General features: G+C 51.0%; 1 protein-coding gene across 1 annotated transcript in view; it reads left to right on the forward strand.

Annotated features, from left to right (window-relative positions):
- Nucleotides 1–4,065: 4,065 nt before the first annotated feature.
- The window catches only part of LAMB1 (laminin subunit beta 1), a 64,893-nt gene continuing 48,014 nt past the window's right edge, over nt 4,066–20,944 (forward strand). The window contains exons 1-4 of the mRNA XM_038741126.1: nt 4,066–4,131; nt 10,963–11,138; nt 14,388–14,523; nt 19,987–20,060. Of these exons, the coding sequence (XP_038597054.1) occupies nt 4,095–4,131; nt 10,963–11,138; nt 14,388–14,523; nt 19,987–20,060 (423 nt within the window). The 5' untranslated portion in view covers nt 4,066–4,094. The remainder of the gene's footprint in view (nt 4,132–10,962; nt 11,139–14,387; nt 14,524–19,986; nt 20,061–20,944) is intronic.

Consider the following 20,944-nt stretch of genomic DNA (forward strand, 5'->3'; position numbering starts at 1 on the left):
CACAATGATTATTATTATCTTGGGAGGGTTATATGCAGCTTGTTTGATGCCTTATGGGCTGTTCTCTAAATCTGGAGGATTTGCACACTTGGGATTGATGTATGGAGGAGGAGTTTTAGGTGAACTTCCTAAATTGACTTCATTTAGCGGAAGCTCTCCTGGGCCGACGGGGCCTTTCCAGTCCAGCTCTCTGCCTCTCCTTTACCTGTTTTTGTCTCCCCGTATGTATTCTTAAAGCGCAGCATGTAGCAACCAGGTGCCAAGTTCCCGCCGAAACGATGCGAAGGAAAAATTTTCCTTTTATAGCAGTTTGTGGGGCATTCCCATCTCCTACTGGCTTCCGGCCTTGAAACGGCCCCGGGAATTTCCGGGCAGCAGAGAGGAGTAGAAAAGCCACTGTTTTTGAGGTCTGGAGCAGAGGCGGGCGGGTTTCCGGATAAGGAACCAGGAAAAGCAGCTGCGGCACGAAACGAACTCTCACAATCTTTCCCTGGATTATCCCGGCTGCACATCCTCCTCCTCCTCTACTCCTACTACTAATAACGGCATTTATTAAGAGCTTACTATGTGCAAAGCACTGTTCTAAGCGCCGGGGAGGTTACAAGGTGATCAGGATGTCCCACAGTCTTAATTCCCATTTGACAGAGAGGCCCAGAGAAGTGAAGTGACTTGCCCACAGTCACACAGCTGGCAATTGGCAGAGCGGGGATTTGAACCCACGACCTCTGACTCCAAAGCCCATCCTCTTTCCACTGAGCCAGAATGAAACCTTTTATGAATACGGAAAATGCACCCAATATTTCTGTCCACGGGTGGAACCCCCACAAAAATGCTTTAGGACTCTTTAGGAATCTTCTGCCAAGTTCTGGAAATAAGGCGGAAGGAAATGTTTCGGGACAAAAAATTGTTGAATCAGGATACAGGTTGTGACTGAAGGATTACTGCCGCCCCAAAACCTTCTTTACTGAAACCGAATTCGGCTACTCCTGATTCTACTGACGTCTGGAAGCAGCCTGGCTCAGTGGAAAGAGCAGGGGCTTTGGAGTCAGAGGTCATGGGTTCAAATCCTGGCTCCGCCAATTGTCAGCTGTGTGACTTTGGGCAAGTCGCTTCACTTCTCTGGGCATCATTTACCTCATCTGGAAAATGGGGATCAAAACTCTAAGTCCCCCGTGGGACAGCCTGATCACCTTGTAACCTCCCCAGTGCTTAGAACAGTGCTTTGCACATAGTAAGCGCTTAACAAATACCATTATTATTATTAGGACAAAAGCACTGTTTCTCTCCAACTGTTCCAATATTTGCTCTTATTCCTCGTACAGCTCTGCTTTAGAGATCTTACGGTCACGCTCTCTCCTCACTGTACTAGACTCCCTCTCCGGGCTGGTTCCGAGAAGATCCCTAGACTGCGAGCCCGTTATTGGGTAAGGACTGTCTCTATACGCTGCCGACTTGTTCATTCAGTCGTATTTATTGAGCGCTTCCTGTGCGCAGAGCACTGTACTAAGCGCTTGGGAAGTCCAAGTCGGCAACATATAGAGACAGTTAATCAATCAATCAATTGATCAATCGTATTTATTGAGCGCTTACTGTGTGCAGAGCACCGTACTAGGCGCTTGGGAAGTACAAGTCGGCAACATATAGAGACGGTCAATCAATCGATCAATCATATTTATTGAGCGCTTACTGTGTGCAGAGCACTGTACTAAGCGCTTGGGAAGTCCAAGTCAGTGACATATCGAGACGGTCCCTACCCGACAACGGGCTTACAGTCTAGAAGTCTAGTATCAGGTATCAAATTCCCATTTTAGACATGAGGAAATTGAGCAGCAGAGACGTGGCAGAGCTGGGATTTGAACCCAGGTCCCCTTTTTCCCCAGGCCTGTGTTCTTTCCACTAGATAATAATAATAATGTTGGTATTTGTTAAGCGCTTACTATGTGCAAAGCACTGTTCTAAGCACTGGGGGGAATACAAGGAGATGAGGTTGTCCCATGTGGGTCTCACAGTCTTAATCCCCATTTTACAGATGAGGGAACTGAGGCACAGAGAAGTGAGGTGACTTGCCCAAGGTCACACAGCAGACATGTGGGGGAGGTGGGACTCGAACCCATGACCTGTGACTCCCAAGCCCATGCTTTTTCCACTGAGCCACGCTGCTTATCAAACTGCTTCATAATAATAATGGCATTTTATTAAGCGCTTACTATGTGCAAAGCACTGTTCTAAGCGCTGGGGAGGTTACAAGGGGTTCAGGTTGTCCCACGGGGAGCTCACAGTCTTCATCCTCATTTTAACTGAGGTAACTGTTGAGGTCACTCAGGCCCAGAGCAGTGAAGTGACTTGCCCAGAGTCACCGAGCTGACAAGCGGCAGAGGCTGGATTCGAACCCACGACCTCCGACTCCAAAGCCCAGGCTCTTTCCGCCCCTCCCGGCCCCGCCTTGCGCGCAGGCGCAGAGGCCCCACCCAGGCCCCCACCTGGCCCCGCCCCTCCTCGCCCCGCCCCTCCTCGCCCCCGCCCCTCCTTGTGCGCATGCGCAGAGCACCCTGCCCGTTGCTCCTCCCCGGCCCCGCCTTGCGCGCATAGCGGAGGCCCCGCCCCTTTCCCCTCCCTGGCCCCGCCCCTCCAGGCCCTGCCTCGTGCACAGGTGTGGAGGCCCCGCCCCTTTCCCCTCCCCGGCCCCGCCCCTCCCGGCCCTGCCTTGTGCGCATGAGCACAAGGCCCTACGAGAGCTCACCTCCTCCAGGAGGCCTTCCCAGACTGAGCCCCTTCCTTTCTCTCCCCCTCGTCCCACTCTCCATCCCCCACATCTTACCTCCTTCCCTTCCCCGAAGCACCTGTATATATGTTTGTACATATTTATTTATTTATTTATTTTACTTGTACATATCTAGTCTATTTATTTTATTTTGTTAGTATGTTTGGTTTTGTTCTCCGTCTCCCCCTTTTAGACTGTGAGCCCACTGTTGGATCGGGACTGTCTCTATGTGTTGCCGACTTGTGCGGCCCAAGCGCTTAGTACAGTGCTCTGCACACAGTAAGCGCTCAATAAATACGATTGATGATGAGGTGTGCAGGCCCCGCCCTGTGCCTCTCCCGGCCCCGCCTTGTGCGCATGAGCAGAAACCCCAATCAATCAATCAATCAATCAATCAATCGTATTTATTGAGCACTTACTGTGTGCAGAGCCCTGTACTAAGCGCTTGGGAAGTCCAAGTTGGCAACATATAGAGACAGCCCCTACGCAACAGGGGGCTCACAGTCTAGAAGGGGGAGACAAGAGAACCAAACCAAACATACTAACAAAATAAAATAAATAGAATGGATAAGTACAAGTAAGACAAATAAATCAATAGAGTAATCAATCAATCAATCAATCGTATTTATTGAGCGCTTACTATGTGCAGAGCACTGTACTAAGCGCTTGGGAGGTACAAATTGGCAACATATGGAGACAGTCCCTATCCAACAAACCCCCTTTTTGACTGTGAGCCCACTATTGGGTAGTATACCCAATACCCAATAGTATACCCACTACCTGTATACATGTATGTATGTTTGTACATATTTATTACTCTATTTATTTATTTATTTTATTTGTACATATCTATTCTATTTATTTTATTTTGTCAGTCTGTTTGGTTTCGTTCTGTGTCTCCCCCTTTTAGACTGTGAGCCCTCTGTTGGGTAGGGACTGTCTCTAGATGTTGCCAAATTGGACTTCCCAAGCGCTCAGTACAGTGCTCTGCACACAGTGAGCGCTCAATAAATACGATTGATGATGATATACATATATACAGCCCCACCCAAGTCCCCACCTCCTCAGGCCCCGCCCCTCCCGGCCCCGCCCTGTGCGCAGGCGCGGAGGCCCCGCCCCTTTCCCCTCCCCGGCCCCGCCTTGCGCGCAGGCGCGCAGGCCCCGCCCCGTGCCCTACCTGGCCCCGCCCCTCCCCGTGCGCATGAGCAGAGGCCCCGCCCAGGCCCCCACCTGGCCCCGCCCCCCGGCGGCCCCGCCCAGTGCGCAGGCGCGGAGGCCCCGCTCCCCGTCCGTCCGTCGGACAGCGCTGAGCAGGCGCCGGCTGCAGAGGAGGATGCCTCCCTTCCACGTGCTCACCTTCGGCTTCTTAGGTAACGCCCCCGCCGGGACACCCCCCCCCCCCAACCCCCCCCGGGGACAAGCGCTCAGTCCAGTGCTCCAAACATACTAAGCGCCCAATCATTTTCATTCATGAATCATTTTCCACCAGCCCCCACTCCTTCGAATAATAATAATTTGGGTATTTGTTAAGCGCTTAATGCTCTTCTAAGCACTGGAGAGGATCCAGGGGCTCACAATCTTCATCCCCATTTTCCGGATGAGGTCACTGAGGCCCAGAGAAGTGAAGTGACTGGCCCAAAGTCACACAGCTGACGAGGGGTGTGTTAAGGGCTTACTGTGCGCCGAGCACATGGTATAATAATAATGATAATGTTGGTATTTGTTAAGCGCTTACTATGTGCCAAGCACTGTTCTAAGCGCTGAGATAGATAGAAGGTAATCAGGCTGTCCCACGTGGCACATAGATTTTCATATCTGTCTTCATCCCCATTTTCCAGATGAGGTCACTGAGGCCTGGAGAAGTGAAGTGACTGGGCCAAAGTCACACAGCTGACGAGGGGTGTGTTAAGCGCTTACTGTGCGCCGAGCACATTGTGTAATAATAATAATGTGGGTGTTTGTTAAGCGCTTACTACGTGCCAAGCACTGTTCTAAGCGCTGAGATGGATAGAAGGTAATCAGGCTGTCCCACGTGGGGCTCACAGCCTTCATCCCCGTTTTCCAGATGAGGGAACTGAGGCCCAGAGGAGTGAAGTGACTTGCCCAAAATCACAGCTGAGTGGTGTGTTAAAAGCGCTTACTATGCGCCGAGCACATGAAGTCATAATAATAATGTTGGTATTTAAGCGCTTACTATGTGCCGAGCACTGTTCTAAGCGCCGAGATGGATAGAAGGTAATCAGGCTGTCCCACGTGGGGCTCACAGTCTTCATCCCCGTTTTCCAGATGAGGGAACTGAGGCCCAGAGAAGTGAAGTGACTGGCCCAAAGTCACACAGCTGACGAGTGGTGTGTTAAGCGCTTACTGTGCGCCGAACACATGATATAATAATAATGATAATGTTGGTATTTGTTAAGCGCTTACTATGTGCCAAGCACTGTTCTAAGCGTTGAGATAGAAGGTGATCAGGTTGTCCCACGGGAGGCTCCCAGTCTTCATCCCCGTTTTACAGATGAGGGAACTGAGGTCCAGAGAAGTTAAGTGACTTGTCCAAAGTCACACAGCTGTTAAGTGGCGGAGGCGGGATTAGAACCCACGACCTCCGACTCCCAAGCCCGGGCTCTTTCCATTGAGCCCCGCTGCTTCTGGATTGGGAGCCCGTTGTTGGGCAGGGTTTAATGTCTATTTGTTGCCGAATTGGACTTTCCAAGCGCTTAGTACAGTGCTCTGCACACAGAAAGCGCTCAATCAGTACGATGGAATGAATGAATGAATGAACCGTTGTTGGACAAGGTTTATCTCTGTTCCTGATTTGTACTTTCCAAACGCTTAGTCCAGTGCTCTGCACAAAGTAAGCGCTCAATAAATACGATTGAATGAATGAGCCCCTTGTTGGGCCGGGTTCGTCTCTGTTGCCGACTTGTCCTTCCCAAGCGCTTAGTACAGTGCTCTGCACACAGTAAGCGCTCAATAAATACGATTGAATGAATGAATGAGCCTGTTGTTGGCCTGGGTTTGCCTCTGTTGCCGAATTGGACTTTCCAAGCGCTTAGTACACTGCTCTGCACACAGTAAGCGCCCAATAAATACGACGGAATGAATGATTTCCCCCCCCTTCCACCCGGCTTGCTCTCCCCCCAACCTCCCTCTCCCCCCTTCTAGACTGCGAGCCTGTCGTTGGGCAGGGATTGTCTCTATTTGTTACTGAATTGGACTTTCCAAGCGCTTAGTACAGTGCTTTGCACACAGTAAGCGCTCAATCAATAAGATGGAATGAATGAATGAATGAGCCCGTTGTTGGGCAGGGTTTGTCTCAATTTGTTGCAGATTTGTACTTTCCAAGCGCTTAGTACACTGCTCTGCACACAGTAAGCGCTCAATCAATACGATGGAATGAATGAATGAATGAATGAACCCGTTGTTGGGCAGGGTTTGTCTCTGCTGCCTAATTGTCCTTTCCAAGCGCTTAGTCCAGTGCTTTGCACACAGTAAGCGCCCAATCAATACGATGGAATGAATAAATGAATGAATGAGCCCGTTGTTGGACAGGGTTTATCTCTATATGTTGCCGACTTGTACTTCTCAAGCGCTTAGTACAGTGCTCTGCACACAGTAAGCGCCCAATCAGTACGATGGAATGAATGAATGAATGAGCCCGTTGTTGGGCAGGGTTTGTCTCAATTTGTTGCCGAATTGTACTTTCCAAGCGCTTAGTACACTGCTCTGCACACACCAAGCGCTCAATAAATACGACGGAATGAATGATTTTCCTCCCCTTCCACCCGGCTTGATCTCCCCCCAACCTCCCTCTCCCCCCTTCTGGCCTGCGAGCCCGTCTTTGGGCAAGGTTTAATCTCTATTTGTTGCTGAATTGGACTTTCCAAGCGCTTAGTACACTGCTCTGCACACAGTAAGCGCCCAATAAATACGACGGAATGAATGATTTTCCCGCCCTTCCACCCGGCTTGATCCCTCTCCCCCCTTCTGGACTGCGAGCCCGTTTTTGGGCCGGGTTTAATCTCTATTTGTTGCTGAATTGGACTTCCCAAGCGCTTAGTACACTGCTCTGCACACAGTAAGCGCTCAATCAATACGATGGAGTGAATGAATGAGCCCGTTGTTGGGTAGGGACTGTCTCTGTTGCCGAATGGTACTTTTGGAGCGCTTAGTACAGTGCTCTGCACACAGTAAGCGCCCAATTAGTACGATGGAAGGAATGAATGAGTGAGCCCGTTGTTGGGCAGGGTTTATCTCTATTTGTTCCTGAATTGGACTTCCCAAGCGCTTAGTCCAGTGCTCTGCACACAGTAAGCGCCCAATAAATACGATGAAATGAATGATTTCCCCCCCTTTCCACCCGGCTTGATCTCCCCCCATCCTCCCCCTCCCCCTTTCTAGACTGCTTAATCTCTATTTGTTGCTGAATTGGACTTCCCAAGCGCCTAGTACAGTGCTCTGCACACGGTAAGCGCTCAATCAATACGATGGAATGACTGAATGAGCCCGTTGTTGGGCAGGGTTTATCTCTATTTGTTTCTGAATTGGACTTCCCAAGCGCTTAGTACACTGCTCTGCACACAGTAAGCGTTCAGTCAATACGATGGAGTGAATGAATGAATGAATGAGCCCGTGGTTGGGTAGGGACCGTCTCTGTTGCCGAATTGTCCTTCCCAAGCGCTTAGTACAGTGCTCTGCACACAGTAAGCGCTCAGTAAATACCATTGAATGAATGAATGGAGCCCGTTGTTGGGCAGGGTAATTGCCAGCTGTGTGACTTTGGGCAAGTCACTTAGCTTCTCTGTGCCTCAGTTACCTCATCTGTAAAATGGGGATTAAGACTGTGAGCCCCATGTGGGACAACCTGATCACCTTGTATCCTCCCCAGCGCTTAGAACAGTGCTTTGCACATAGTAAGCGCTTAATAAATGCCATTACTATTATTATTTATCTCTATTTGTTCCTGAATTGTACTTTCCAAGTGCTTAGTACAGTGCTCTGCACATAGTAAGCGCCTAATAAATACCGTTGAATGAATGAATGAATGAGCCCATTGTTGGGCAGGGTTTGTCTCTACTTGTTCCTGAATTGTACTTCCCAAGCGCTTAGTACAGTGCTCTGCACACAGTAAGCGCTCAGTCAATACGATGGAATGAATGAATGAATGAGCCCGTTGTTGGAGAGGGTTTATCTCTGTTGCCAAATTGTTCTTCCCAAGCGCTTAGTACAGTGCTCTGCACACAGTAAGCGCTCTATCAATACGATTGAATGAATGAATGAATGAGCCCGTTGTTGGGCAGGGTTTGTCTCTGTTGCCGAATTGTACTTTCCAAGCACTTAGTACAGTGCTCTGCACACAGTAAGCGCTCAATAAATACAATTGAATGAATGAGCACATAGAGATAAACCCTGCCCAACAACGGGCTCCATTTATTCATTAATTCATTCAATCGTATTTATTGAGCGCTTACTGTGTGCAGAGCACTGTACTCATCAATCAATCAATTGTATTTATTGAGTGCTTACTGTGTGCAGAGCACAGTACTAAGCGCTCGGGAAGGACAATTCAGGAACAAATAGAGATAAACCCTGCCCAACAACAGGCTCATTCATTCATTCATTCATTCATTCCATTGTATTTATTGGGCGCTTACTGTGTGCAGAGCACTGGACTAAGCGCTTGGAAAGTCCAATTGGGCAACATTCATTCATTCAATCGTATTTATCGAGCGCTTACTGTGTGCAGAGCACTGTACTAAGCGCTTGGGAAAGGACAAGCTGGCAACATATAGAGACGGTCCCTACCTAACAGCGGGCTCACAGTGTAGAAGGGGGGAGAGGGAGGTAGGGGGGAGATCAAGCCGGGTGGAAGGGGGGGGAAATCATTCATTCCGTCGTATTTATTGGGCGCTTACTGTGTGCAGAGCACTGGCCTAAGCGCTTGCAAAGTCCAAAATAGAGATAAACCCTGCCCAACAACGGGCTCATTCATTCATTCATTCATATTGATTGAGTGCTTCCTGTGTGCAGAGCACTGGACTAAGCGCTTGGAAAGTCCAATTGGGCAACATTCATTCATTCATTCAGTCGTATTTATCAAGCGCTTACTGTGTGCAGAGCACTGTACTAAGCGCTTTGGAAGGACTAATTGACAACATAGACGGTCCCTACCCAACAGCGGGCTCACAGTCTAGAAGCGGGGAGAGGGAGGTTGGGGGGAGATCAAGCCGGGTGGAAGGGGGGGGAAATCACTCATTCCGTCGTATTTATTGGGCGCTTACTGTGTGCAGAGCACTGGCCTAAGCGCTTGCAAAGTCCAAAATAGAGATAAACCCTGCCCAACAACGGGCTCATTCATTCATTCATTCATATTGATTGAGCGCTTCCTGTGTGCAGAGCACTGGACTAAGCGCCCAGGAAGTCCAATTCGGCGACAGAGCTCCCAGGTCTGTCCTTCCTCCCCTTCCTTGATCCAAGGAACGGCCAGATGGCTTCCATTAGCGGCTGATGTTTGCCTCTGGATGGTATCAGGAACAGCTGGAGTGAAATTTTCCCTGGAATGGCGAAATATGAGACAGCGTGTACCGCACAGCCACCCACGCACGCAGAGGACACATGCATACTTTCTGCTCCCACGCTGCACGCACACACCCTGAGTATCCACGAGCACACAGCAGCCACACGCTCCGTGCACAAAGTGATATCACAAATGCACTCGCATGCGTGGATTCTCCCCACGTGTACACGCTTCACTGTCTAGACACCGCACACGCTCTGTACACCCATAGCGCCCACGGACACACCAGTTACACCCAAACCCCGCTTGCACATGTAATAATGGCATTTATTAATTATTTATTTATTACTTATTATTACTTATTATTTACTTTGGAGAAGCAGCGTGGCTCAGTGGAAAGAGCATGGGCTTTGGAATCAGAGGTCATGGATTCAAATCCCGGCTCTGCCAACTGTCAGCTGTGGGACTTTGGGCAAGTCCTCTGGGCCTCAGTTCCCTCATCTGTAAAATGGGGATTAAAACTGTGAGCCCCCGCCCCAGGACAACCTGATCACCGTGTAGCCTCCCCAGCGCTTAGAACAGTGCTTTGCACATGGTAAGCGCTTAACAAATACCATTATTATTATTATTCCTATTTATTAAGCATTTATTACTATGTGCAAAGCACTGTTCTAAGCGCTGGGGGGGATACAAGGTGATCAGGTGGTCCCACGGGGGGCTCACAGTCTTCACCCCCATTTTCCAGATGAGGTCACTGAGGCCCAGAGAAACGAAGTGACTTGCCCAAAGTCACACAGCTGACAATTGGCAGAGCCGGGATGTGCAAAGCACTGTTCTAAGCGCTGGGGGGGATACAAGGTGATCAGGCGGTCCCATGGCGGCGGGGGGGGGGGGGCTCACAGTCTTCATCCCCATTTTCCAGATGAGGTCACTGAGGCCCAGAGAAGCGAAGTGACTTACCCAAAGCCACCCAGCTGACAATTGGCGGAGCCGGGATTGGAACCCGTGACCTCTGACTCCAAAGCCCGGGCTCTTTTGTCAGCCGTGTGACTTTGGGCAAGTCACTTCACTTCTCTGTGCCTCAGTTCCCTCATCTGTAAAATGGGGATTAAGACTCGGAGCCCCCCGTGGGACAACCTGATCACCTTGTAACCTCCCCAGCGCTTAGAACAGTGCTTTGCACATAGTAAGCGCTTAATAAATGCCATTATTATTTCCACTGAGCCACGCTCCTCCTACACACGGCATCCAGCCTGTCCCGGAGACCTGGCTCCCGTGGTTCGGGAACGGGTTCTCCTCCGCAGCCCCACCCCTCCTACCATGGCCGCGGCCCCCCGTTGGAGGCAGCCGCGGGGCCGCGGGTAGGGTGGACGGTTTATGTTGCCAACCTGTACTTCCCAAGCGCTTAGTCCAGTGCTCTGCACACTGTAAGCGCTCAATAAATACGATTGATTGATTGACTGATTCCCTGCCAAGCGCCGGGGGAGGCCTGAGCCCACTGTTGGGTAGGGACCGTCTCTATATGTTGCCAACTTGCACTTCCCAAGCACTTGAGTGCTCAATAAATATGAATGAATGAATGAAGGGAGTACTTTAGCTGGGAGGCATCCAGGATGGAGGTCAACTGGGCTGGTCGCCGCATTTTTCTTTCCTCTTCCAATTCCCCCAACCTCTCTCCGTCCCCCAGCCCTGTGGCAAGTCGGCGGCCGAGCCCAGGAGCCCGAGTTCAGCTACGGCTGCGCGGAGGGCAGCTGCTACCCGGCCACTGGCGACCTGCTGATCGGCCGGGCCCAGAGACTGTCCGTCACCTCCACGTGCGGCCTGCGCCAGCCGGAGCCCTACTGCATCGTTAGCCACCTCCAGGTGAGCCCCCGGGGAGGAATCCAAAAAAGAGCAACCCCCCCATCTCAATCGGAAGCAGCAGGCAAGAGACGTCCCCATCCCGCCTGGCCTGTTTGCACAGTTGCATCCGCTGGGCCTTTCCTGCCCGCGGTGATCTGGCCAGGGAAAGTGGAAAGTGACCCTTCCCATCTGCTCAGGGTCGCTCGTTTGGGGGACGGTGGCTTTTGTTAAGCGCTCACTACGGGCAAAGCGCTGGGGAGGGTACGCGGTGATCAGATTGTCCCGCGTGGGGCCGGTCTTCATCCCCGTTCTCCAGATGAGGGCACTGAGGCCCAGAGAAGTGAAGTGACTTGCCCACGGTCCCCCGGCTGGCAGGCCGGAAGCTCTCGGGGAAGCCGTGAGGCCCAGCTGGACTGGAAATTTGCCCCCTGGATGGGGCATCGGGAGGCGGTGCCAGGGGAGATGGGCTCTCAAACTCGGAGGCTTCCCAAATTCAGTTCGGTTACGTCTAGACCGAGTTTGGGTTTTAACCTAATCAGGCGCCGAAGCTGAACATCCCAAACTGCTGGAGTAGCTGCCGCTGTTGTCCCCCAGATTGGGACCAACCAGGGGGACTAAAAGGGAGCATTTTCTAAGCAGAGGTATCCAAGGAAATAGGGGATTAAACAATCCATTCAGGATTTTAGACTGTGAGCCCACTGTTGGGTAGGGACTGTCTCTATATGTTGCCAATTTGTACTTCCCAAGCGCTTAGTACAGTGCTCTGCACATAGTAAGCGCTCAATAAATACGATTGATGATGATGATGATCCCATTTAGGTATCCAAGGAAATAGGGGATTAAACAATCCATTCAGGATCCCTTTTAGGCTGTGAGCCCACTGTTGGGTAGGGACTGTCTCTATATGTTGCCAACTTGGACTTCCCAAGCGCTTAGTCCAGTGCTCTGCACACAGTAAGCGCTCAATCAATACGATGGGATGAATGAATGAATGAATGAGCCCATTGTTGGGCAGGGTTTATCTCTATTTGTTCCTGAATTGTCCTCAATAAATACGATTGGTGATGATGATGATGATCCCGTTGAGAACTCCTGAAGGGAAATAGATCCCCGAACAAATATGGTGGCTAAAGGCAAGAACTATTCAATATTACAAGTTAGAAGGAATACCACAAAAAAGCAGCGATCAGAAAGAATACCAGCCTCATAGTCGCGGGGGGGAGGCGGGTTGGGATGGAGTTTGCCTCAGGGGCAGGAAGAGTCTTGGCTCTGGAATGAGCTCAGATCCACCTTTCCCCAGCCCCAGGCAGGCGCTTGGAAGTTTGAATCCTTATTCCGGATGGAGTAAGAAAGGAGAGCCTGTGAGAGAGAGAGGGGGAAAAAAAAGACAGAAGAGGGAGTGAGGGGGAGGAGACCCTCCTAGGGAATTGGTCAGCGCAGCCGTTCACATCCTTCATTCTCCAGGTGTCCCGTGAGACGTCTAGACCGCTTCCTGAGGAGGCCCGGGTGCTATAATTACATTATTTGCTCATCCTGGTCATTGTTCTCCGGTCCTAGTTTCCTGTGTCTCCAACTTAATGAATCTAGCTTATGTTGTCTTTTCTATTATTACAATCGTGGCACTTGAGTAGTCCAGAGGCTCATCTTGGCAGATGTCGGCCGTTTTTACGCAGTGGAACGAGCTCCCCTTGGTCGCGCTGGGGAGGCATGCCTGTCCCGTGAGCCAGTGTCCGTCGGGGTGGGGAACAGGCTGGGATCCCCTGATGAGTTTTCAAATGGAAAGTGGGTGTTCAGTGACTTTCCCCCTCCCACAGGGGAGAGAGGCCATAGAATTCAGCTAAATAAAGCCGTCCCTCCTCGGAAGTGCGGCCCAGACTCTCCGCTTCGGCTCCTGTCACACCCCGATCCGTCTGTCCCCCCCACAGCAGCCTGGGAGAGAGGGAAACTGAGTCCCATTGCCCAATGAGCAGCGCTGCGGGAGGCTCGAACCCCAGTTCCTGCCTTCCAGTCCAGGCCGTTTCAGAAATCACTGGCTGTCTGCAGGGCGGGTGGCTTAGGTGGAAAAATTGCGTTGCCCCGAAGGGCAAGGGCTACTGAAATATCGCTCAATTTGCCCCCATCTCCAGGGAGAGAATACTCACTACTCTCATTCATTGATTCCCAACTCTAATCGAGTGCCTGCTGGCGATAGGGTCATGGTATTTGCACCAAGAAACCGTAAAGCAGACACAATCTCCCCCTTCCCCTCAAGTCCTGTACAGCGTAGGAGGAACGATGCCCCTGGAAACAGGTGACAGACATCAGAGGTAACACGCCAATGGTGTCGATCCCTGTTTTTTTCGGGAAAAGAAGGGCGAGCCTCGGCCTCAATCCCGGAGAATTGGGAACCGGGGCGGAGGTATCGACGGCAGGCGAGGCATGCGTACGGTGCCCGTCCTGGCCTCCGGTGTTGGCTCCCAGGAACCAGTTGCGGTATTTCAATCCCTCTTTGGCTCCCACGTGCCACTCCCGTGCATTTCTCCCATTGAACGGGGTTGCGTTCGTACCGATCCCTATATTAAAGAAGACTTTTCTCAGTAGGCAGCGGGCACGGGTCAGACGGGCTTGTGAGTTGTCGGAAGAATGTTCCTTAATTTCCTGACGGTGCCAGATGCAGAGCACGCGTTATGGCAGGGCTCAGGGTGCACAGCAAAGTCCCAGCTTTGGAAGTGTATGAGCCGTAATAATGCTTGTGGTGTTTGCCAAGGGCTTACTAGGTGCCAAACCCTGGATGAAGAGTTGGGGCAAATATCAATCAGGTTGGACACATTCCCCGTCCCCCGTGAGGAAGAGGACGGGAGTCCGAGCATTGAATCCCTGTTTTACAGATGAGGAAACTGAGGCAAAGTGAAGTGATTTGGCCAAGGATTCATAGAAGGCGAGTGGCGGAGCCCGGATCAGAACCCAGGTCCTCTGACTCCCAGCCTCTTTTTGCCGAGTCCTGCTGCTCCCAGCCCCGCCTGCCCCGGGTGCTCAGGAGAGGGGCTCCCAGTAGGTGAAGTGTGAACTGCAGAGAGTGGATTCCTTCTCCAAGATTTACTAGATTAAAGTTTAACCCCGAAGCTGCCTTTAATTAAACTGCCCCGACCCACGTTTGACCTCGAATTCCCAGGAGGAAAGGAGCACTTTAAAAAGTCATCGGGTCACACCACGTTGAGTGGGAACGAAGAAACGGGGAGCGGCATCCGGGGGGCCTGCAGGGCCGACTCACCCGTTTTCTTTGTGTTTCAGGAGGACAAGAAGTGCTTCGTCTGCAATTCCCAGAAACCCTATCATGACACCCTCAATCCCGACAGCCATCTCATCGAAAACGTGGTCACCACCTTTGCGCCAAATCGGCTCAAGATTTGGTGGCAGTCGGAAAATGGTACGTGCCAGGGGTGGCGGGGACCCGGGGCCTGTGGGTTTTGATCGCCTGCTGCTTCCTCTGCCCCGGGACTATTGCCCGGAGCCCGGACTACCCGTCTAATAATAGTAATTGTAATGATGAATATGGTATTTATTGATGGCTTGTTCTCTGCCAAGTGCTGGGATAGGTGTAGGCTAATCGGGGCTCACAGAGTAAGTAGGAGGGAGAACAGGAATTGAATTCCCATTTGGCAGATGAGGGGACTGAGGCGTGGAGAAGTTGTGACTTGCCCAAGGTCACACAGCTGGCGAGTGGTAGAGCCAGGATTAGAACCCAGATCCTCTGATTCTCAGGCCCGTTCTCTTTCAACTAGGCCACGCCGATCCCTTCTCCGTGAGCTGTAACTTCTGGTCCAGAACGGTTCCCCCGGGGCGTCTTCAGAGCTCCGATCCAAAGGGGGGGATGAGTAATAAATGGTTATTCTGGGATCCCCAAAACCTTGTTTTGAGAGTTGGGGAAGGGAAAGTGTTCTCCCTCTACCCTACTTCCAAGTGCCACGGGAGATCAGCTCCCCAAACTGGGCCCTTTAGGGTGACTTTCAGGGCCAGGGAGGGTGACCGAACGGTCAACTTGTCTCTTTATGTTGCCGACTTGTACTTCCCAAGCACTTAGTACAGTGCTCTGCACACAGTAAGCGCTCAATAAATACAATTGAATGAATGAATGAATGAATGAATGAATGAACTCTGCTTTGGCCCCAGTTATTCTTTTGGTGGAAACCAATCCATCAGGTGCCGCACTGGATGGCGGTGGAAAGAAACCCAAGGTAGGAAGGAAATCATCATCAATCGTATTTATTGAGCACTTACTATGTGCAGAGCACTGTACTAAGCGCTTGGGAAGTACAAATTGGCAACATATAGAGACAGTCCCTACCCAACAGTGGGCTCACAGTCTAAAAGGGGGAGACAGAGAACAAAACCAAACATACTAACAAAATAAAATAAATAAAATAGATATGTACAAATAAAATAAATAAATAAATAGAGTAAAAAATATGTACAAACATATATACATATATACAGGTGCTGTGGGGAAGGGAAGGAGGTAAGATGGGGGGGTGGAGAGGGGGACGAGGGGGAGAGGAAGGAAGGGGCTCAGTCTGGGAAGGCCTCCTGGAGGAGGTGAGCTCTCAGCAGGACCTTGAAGGGAGGAAGAGAGCTAGCTTGGTGGATGGGCAGAGGGAGGGCATTCCAGGCCCGGGGGATGACGTGGGCCGGGGGTCGATGGCAGGACAGGCGAGAGCGAGGTACGGTGAGGAGATCAGCGGTGGAGGAGCGGAGGGTGTGGGCTGGACTGGAGAAGGAGAGAAGGGAGGTGAGGTAGGAGGGGGCGAGGTGATGGACAGCCTTGAAGCCCAGGGTGAGGAGTTTCTGCCTGATGCGCAGATTGATTGGTAGCCACTGGAGATTTTCGAGGAGGGGAGTGATATGCCCAGAGCGTTTCTGGACAAAGATAATCCGGGCAGCAGCATGAAGTATGGATTGAAGTGGAGAGAGACACGAGGATGGGAGATCAGAGAGAAGGCTGATGCAGTAGTCCAGACGGGATAGGATGAGAGCTTGAACGAGCAGGGTAGCGGTTTGGATGGAGAGGAAAGGGCGGATCTTGGCAATGTTGTGGAGCTGAGACCGGCAGGTTTTGGTGACGGCTTGGATGTGAGGGGTGAACGAGAGAGCGGAGTCGAGGATGACACCAAGGTTGCGGGCTTGTGAGACGGGAAGGATGGTAGTGCCGTCAACAGAGATGGGAAAGTCAGGGAGAGGGCAAGGTTTGGGAGGGAAGACAAGGAGTTCAGTCTACAACATGTTGAGCTTTAGGTGGCGGGCGGACATCCAAATGGAGATGTCCTGAAGGCAGGAGGAGATGCGAGCCTGGAGAGAGGGGGAGAGAGCAGGGGCAGAGGTGGAGATCTGGGTGTCATCAGCGTAGAGATGATAGTTGAAGCCGTGGGAGCGAATGAGGTCACCAAGGGAGTGCGTGTAGATCGAGAACAGAAGGAGACCAAACACTGAACCTTGGGGAACCCCCACATTAAGAGAATGGGAGGGGGAGGAGGACCCTGCAAAAGAGACTGAGAAAGAACGACCGAGAGGTAAGAGGAGAACCAGGAGAGGAAGGAAATACTGCAAAATTGGCACTTGGGAAGTGAAAGGTAGTTGGGAAGGAAAAAAAGATCTTTTAAATTAGGAAATTGATTCGGGGCCTTTAAGACAGTGAAGAACTCTTTTCCCAGATGGCTTTCAGTGGAAGTTTCATCTTGGGATTAAAGCCACTGCCCCAGAGAAGCAGCGTGGCTCAGTGGAAAGAGCCTGGGTTTGGGAGTTAGAGGTCATGGGTTCTAATCCCGGCTCTGCCACTTGTCAGCTGTGTGACTTTGGGCAAGTCACCTTGCTTCTCTGTGCCTCAGTGACCTCATCTGTAAAATGGGGATGAAGACTGTGAGCCCCACGTGGGACAACCTGATCTCCTTGTATCTCCCCCAGCGCTTAGAGCAGGGCTTTCCACATAGTAAGCGCTTAACAAATACCATTATCGTTATTATTATTATTATTAGATCCTGCTTTGTGTTTCACCTCCACTGAGGCTTGTAAAAGAGGATTACTGCATTATGGGAGGATTGTGGGGATGGGGAAAGCAGGAGACGGGGAGGGGTAGCGGCTTTGGCTCCCTATGTGTTGCCGATTTGTACTTCCCAAGCGCTTAGTACAGTGCTCTTCACACAGTAAGCGCTCAATAAATACGATGGAATGAAAGACTGTTCCCAGTTCCTGCTTATTCACCCTTATTAATAATGATGGCATTTGTTAAGCGCTTACTATGTGCAAAGCACTGTTCTAAGCGCTGTGAGCCCACTGTTGGGTAGGGACCGTCTATATATGTTGCCAACTTGTACTTCCCAAGCGCTTAGTACAGTGCTCTGCACACAGTAAGCGCTCAATAAATACGATTGAATGAACGAATGAATAGAAGGTGAGCGGGTTGTCCCACGTGGGGCTCACAGTCGTCATCCCCATTTTCCAGATGAGGGAACTGAGGCCCAGAGAAGCGAAGCGACTTGCCCAAAGTCACTCAGATGACAGGCGGCGGAGCCGGGATTTGAACCCATGACCCCTGACTCCAAAGCCCAGGCTCGTTCCATTGAGCCACACTGCTCAATTGTACTTTGCGCTGCTTCTCTCTGGCACTGCTCTGGTTTTCCAGGGGCGGCTCCTCTCCCTTGGAATGGCCCAAACTCCTGTTCCCGAGGAGTTCTCCTCTCTCGGGAAGCCGTGGCGTCAGTGGTCCACCCTAAAAGGGCTTGTAGGGGTCAAAATCACCCTCAGATGACTGTACTGGTGCCAAAGAGATAGCAGAGGGGGCCGTTCGGTTGGGTTCGGATCAGCCGGGGCTCCTCCGTCCCGTCTCCGCCACCCCCGTGGTTTCTCAGCGAAGGGCCTTTTGGGGCCTGGTTTGGTTTCCTCCCTTTCCCTTTTGTTCTTTGCCGGGTGGGCTTGAGTCCTGCTTCATTTGCCGGCCTGCAGAAAACCACTGGGCTGGCCCCATAAAGAGCTCTTTATCGTCTTTAGAAATCTAAACTGGAATGTGCTTTTTTTTTTTTGGCTGCATTGAAGCACATGGTATTTCGAGCATACATAGCTCTGTTAAGAAAAGCTCCATTTTGTTCATCTGGGGAGAGCTCATACAGAGTTTCCATGGACCGGCCTAGGGCTTTGTGCTAAGGGTGAAGATTTCCAGCACTTACGTGCATATCTGTAATTTACTTAATAATGATAATAAATTTGGAATTTGTTAAGCGCTTACTATGTGCTAAACACTGTTCTGAGCGCTGGGGGAGATACAAGGCGATCAGGTTGTCCCATGACAGTCTTTATCCCCATTTTCCAGATGAGGGAATCGAGGCACAGAGAAGTGAAGTGACTTGCCCAGAGTCACACGGCCGATCAGTGGCGGAGCTGGGATTAGAACCCACGACCTCTGACTCCCAATAATAATAATAATAATGATGATGGCATTTATTAAGCGCTTACTACGTGCAAAGCACTGTTCTAAGCGCTGGGGAGGTTACAAGGTGATCAAGTTGTCCCACGGGGGGCTCACAGTCTTAATCCCCATTTTACAGATGAGGGAACAGGCCCAGAGAAGTGAAGTGACTTGCCCAGAGTCACACAGCCGATCAGTGGCGGAGCCGGGATTAGAACCCGCGACCTCTGACTCCCAAGCCCGGGCTCTTCCCACTGAGCCACGCTGCTCCCAATTGTCTCCCCTTCTCGACTGTAAACTCGTCGTGGGCCGGGACTGGGTCTGCTTGTCGTTAAATGAACTCTCCCAAGCGCCTAGTTTAGTGCTTTGCACAAAGTAAGCGCTCAATAAATAGGATCGAATGAAAGAATTTCCAGAGACCAAGCGTTGTGGTCGTGCAGAAGCCATTTTTCTTTCACGTTGGGCCAAAGTTTCGTCAGTTCAAACAAGTTGGTATCAACATACCTAAAATTTATGAGGCCAGGCTGGTTCAATCCATTTCTTGTGTTTTTCCGCAGCATTCCAAGGGATTTCTTTGGCTGACCCTCTCCTCCATCACCGTTTCTTTTGCAATAAACTTGGAAATTTTCCAGGGGGAAGCAAAGGTTTACTCCTAAGGATCCCCAGATTTCCTAGCTTTTAGCCCTTGGGAGTCATTCCTTTCTCTGGGCTGAATGAAACGATGAGCCCCATTTCAAAAACTGGAAGTGTGCATTGTCACCCCGTGCTCTGGAGGAGCTTGTTGACTCTAGAATTTAGTGACCCTTTTGGTATGTTAAAAGTTGGAACTTGTTGAGCTTGTTGAGCTTGGGGGCCCCTTTGTTTGTTCAGGTTTGGTCTCCTTTGGGAATGGGAAGGGTTGGGGGATGGGGAAAAGCAGGAGGAAGACAGGAGAAGGGGAGGGATTCAGAGGCCAGCGGGACTTTGTACCTTTCCCCATTGTCTTTCCACTGTAGAGATGCCCAGGGTGGGGGGAAGATAACTTTCCTCAAAGTTTTTCCCCTCTTTGTGTTCCTCTGGTGTGCTAAAACAAGCAATGTTGGTTTCCCTGCAGAGGAAAATTGTATCTCCAAGCTTGGGGGCCCGCAACTAGCCAAGACTCCCAAGGACTTTGGCTTCTCTGCTTGGCTGGAGATGTTTCAATTTTCTCCTACGTTCTCTTCCCAATATTTCCATAAACCTAGTCTCAGGGTGAAGCAAACCGATCTGGCCCGTTGGTTTTCAACGGGATCTTTTTTTTTCCGGACACCCAGCGAATTGCTGGCAGCAATATGTAACAGTTGCCCCCATTCTTTCCCGGTGACAAATCCCCCCCGAGGGGGACCTCACAGGTCTGTGGGAAGGCTATTCCCAGATGTTCATGTTTACGTTAGAGATCCTTGATCTTCGCTCTTGCAGGTTTGGAGAATGTAACCATTCAGCTGGACCTTGAAGCCGAATTCCATTTCACTCACCTCATAATGACCTTCAAGGTAAGGAATCAATCCAAGCCAGCATTCCCCTGGCCCGGGAGGCCACGGGATAATTCATTCTCCCTCCTGAAAGAATGACTCTTCTAACCCAACCGAGACCAGTAGAAGTAATTCGGGTAAATAATCAATCGGGTGGTATTTATTAAGCGCTTATTGTGTGCAGAGTACTGTATCGTGGCTCAGTGGAAAGAGCGGGCTTTGGAGCCAGAGGTCACAGGTTCAAATCCCGGCTCTGCCAATTGCCAGCTGTGTGAGTTTGGGCAAGTCGCTTCACTTCTCTGGGCCTCAGTTAACTCATCTGGAAAATGGGGATTAAGGCTTTTGAGCCCCCCATGGGACAACCTGATCACCTTGTAACCTCCCCAGTGCTTAGAACAGTGCTTTGCACATAGTAAGCGCTTAATAAATGCTATTATTATTATTATTAAGCACTTGGGGAAGAGCGGTACAAGAGTCGGTAGGCATATTCCCTGCCCACGACTAGTTTATAGTCCGGAAGGGGAGACAGGCATTAATATAAATAAATAACTTACGGACGTGTGCATAATTCCTGTGGGGCTGAGAGTGGGGTGAATACGAAAGTCCCCAAGGGGGAAAAGAGGGTTTAAGAAGGGAAGGTCTCTTGGAGGGGATGTGATGAAGGTGGGAATAAGTCTGCTGGATATGGAAGGAGTTTCAGACCAGTGGGAGGACACGGGAAAGGGGTCAGCAGCAAGATAGACAGTGTAGCCCAGTGGGAAGAGCAGGGAATTGGGAGCCAGAGCATCTGGGTCCTAATCCCCCGGTCTTCCACTTGTCCGCAAGGGAATCGCACGTTTCCCCGGTCACACGGCAGAGAAGTGGGAGAATCCAGTTTTAGAGCCCAGGCGCTCTGATCCCCGGGC

Source organism: Tachyglossus aculeatus (genome assembly GCF_015852505.1).
Source record: "Tachyglossus aculeatus isolate mTacAcu1 chromosome 12 unlocalized genomic scaffold, mTacAcu1.pri SUPER_6_unloc_1, whole genome shotgun sequence".
Lineage (NCBI taxonomy): Eukaryota > Metazoa > Chordata > Mammalia > Monotremata > Tachyglossidae > Tachyglossus > Tachyglossus aculeatus.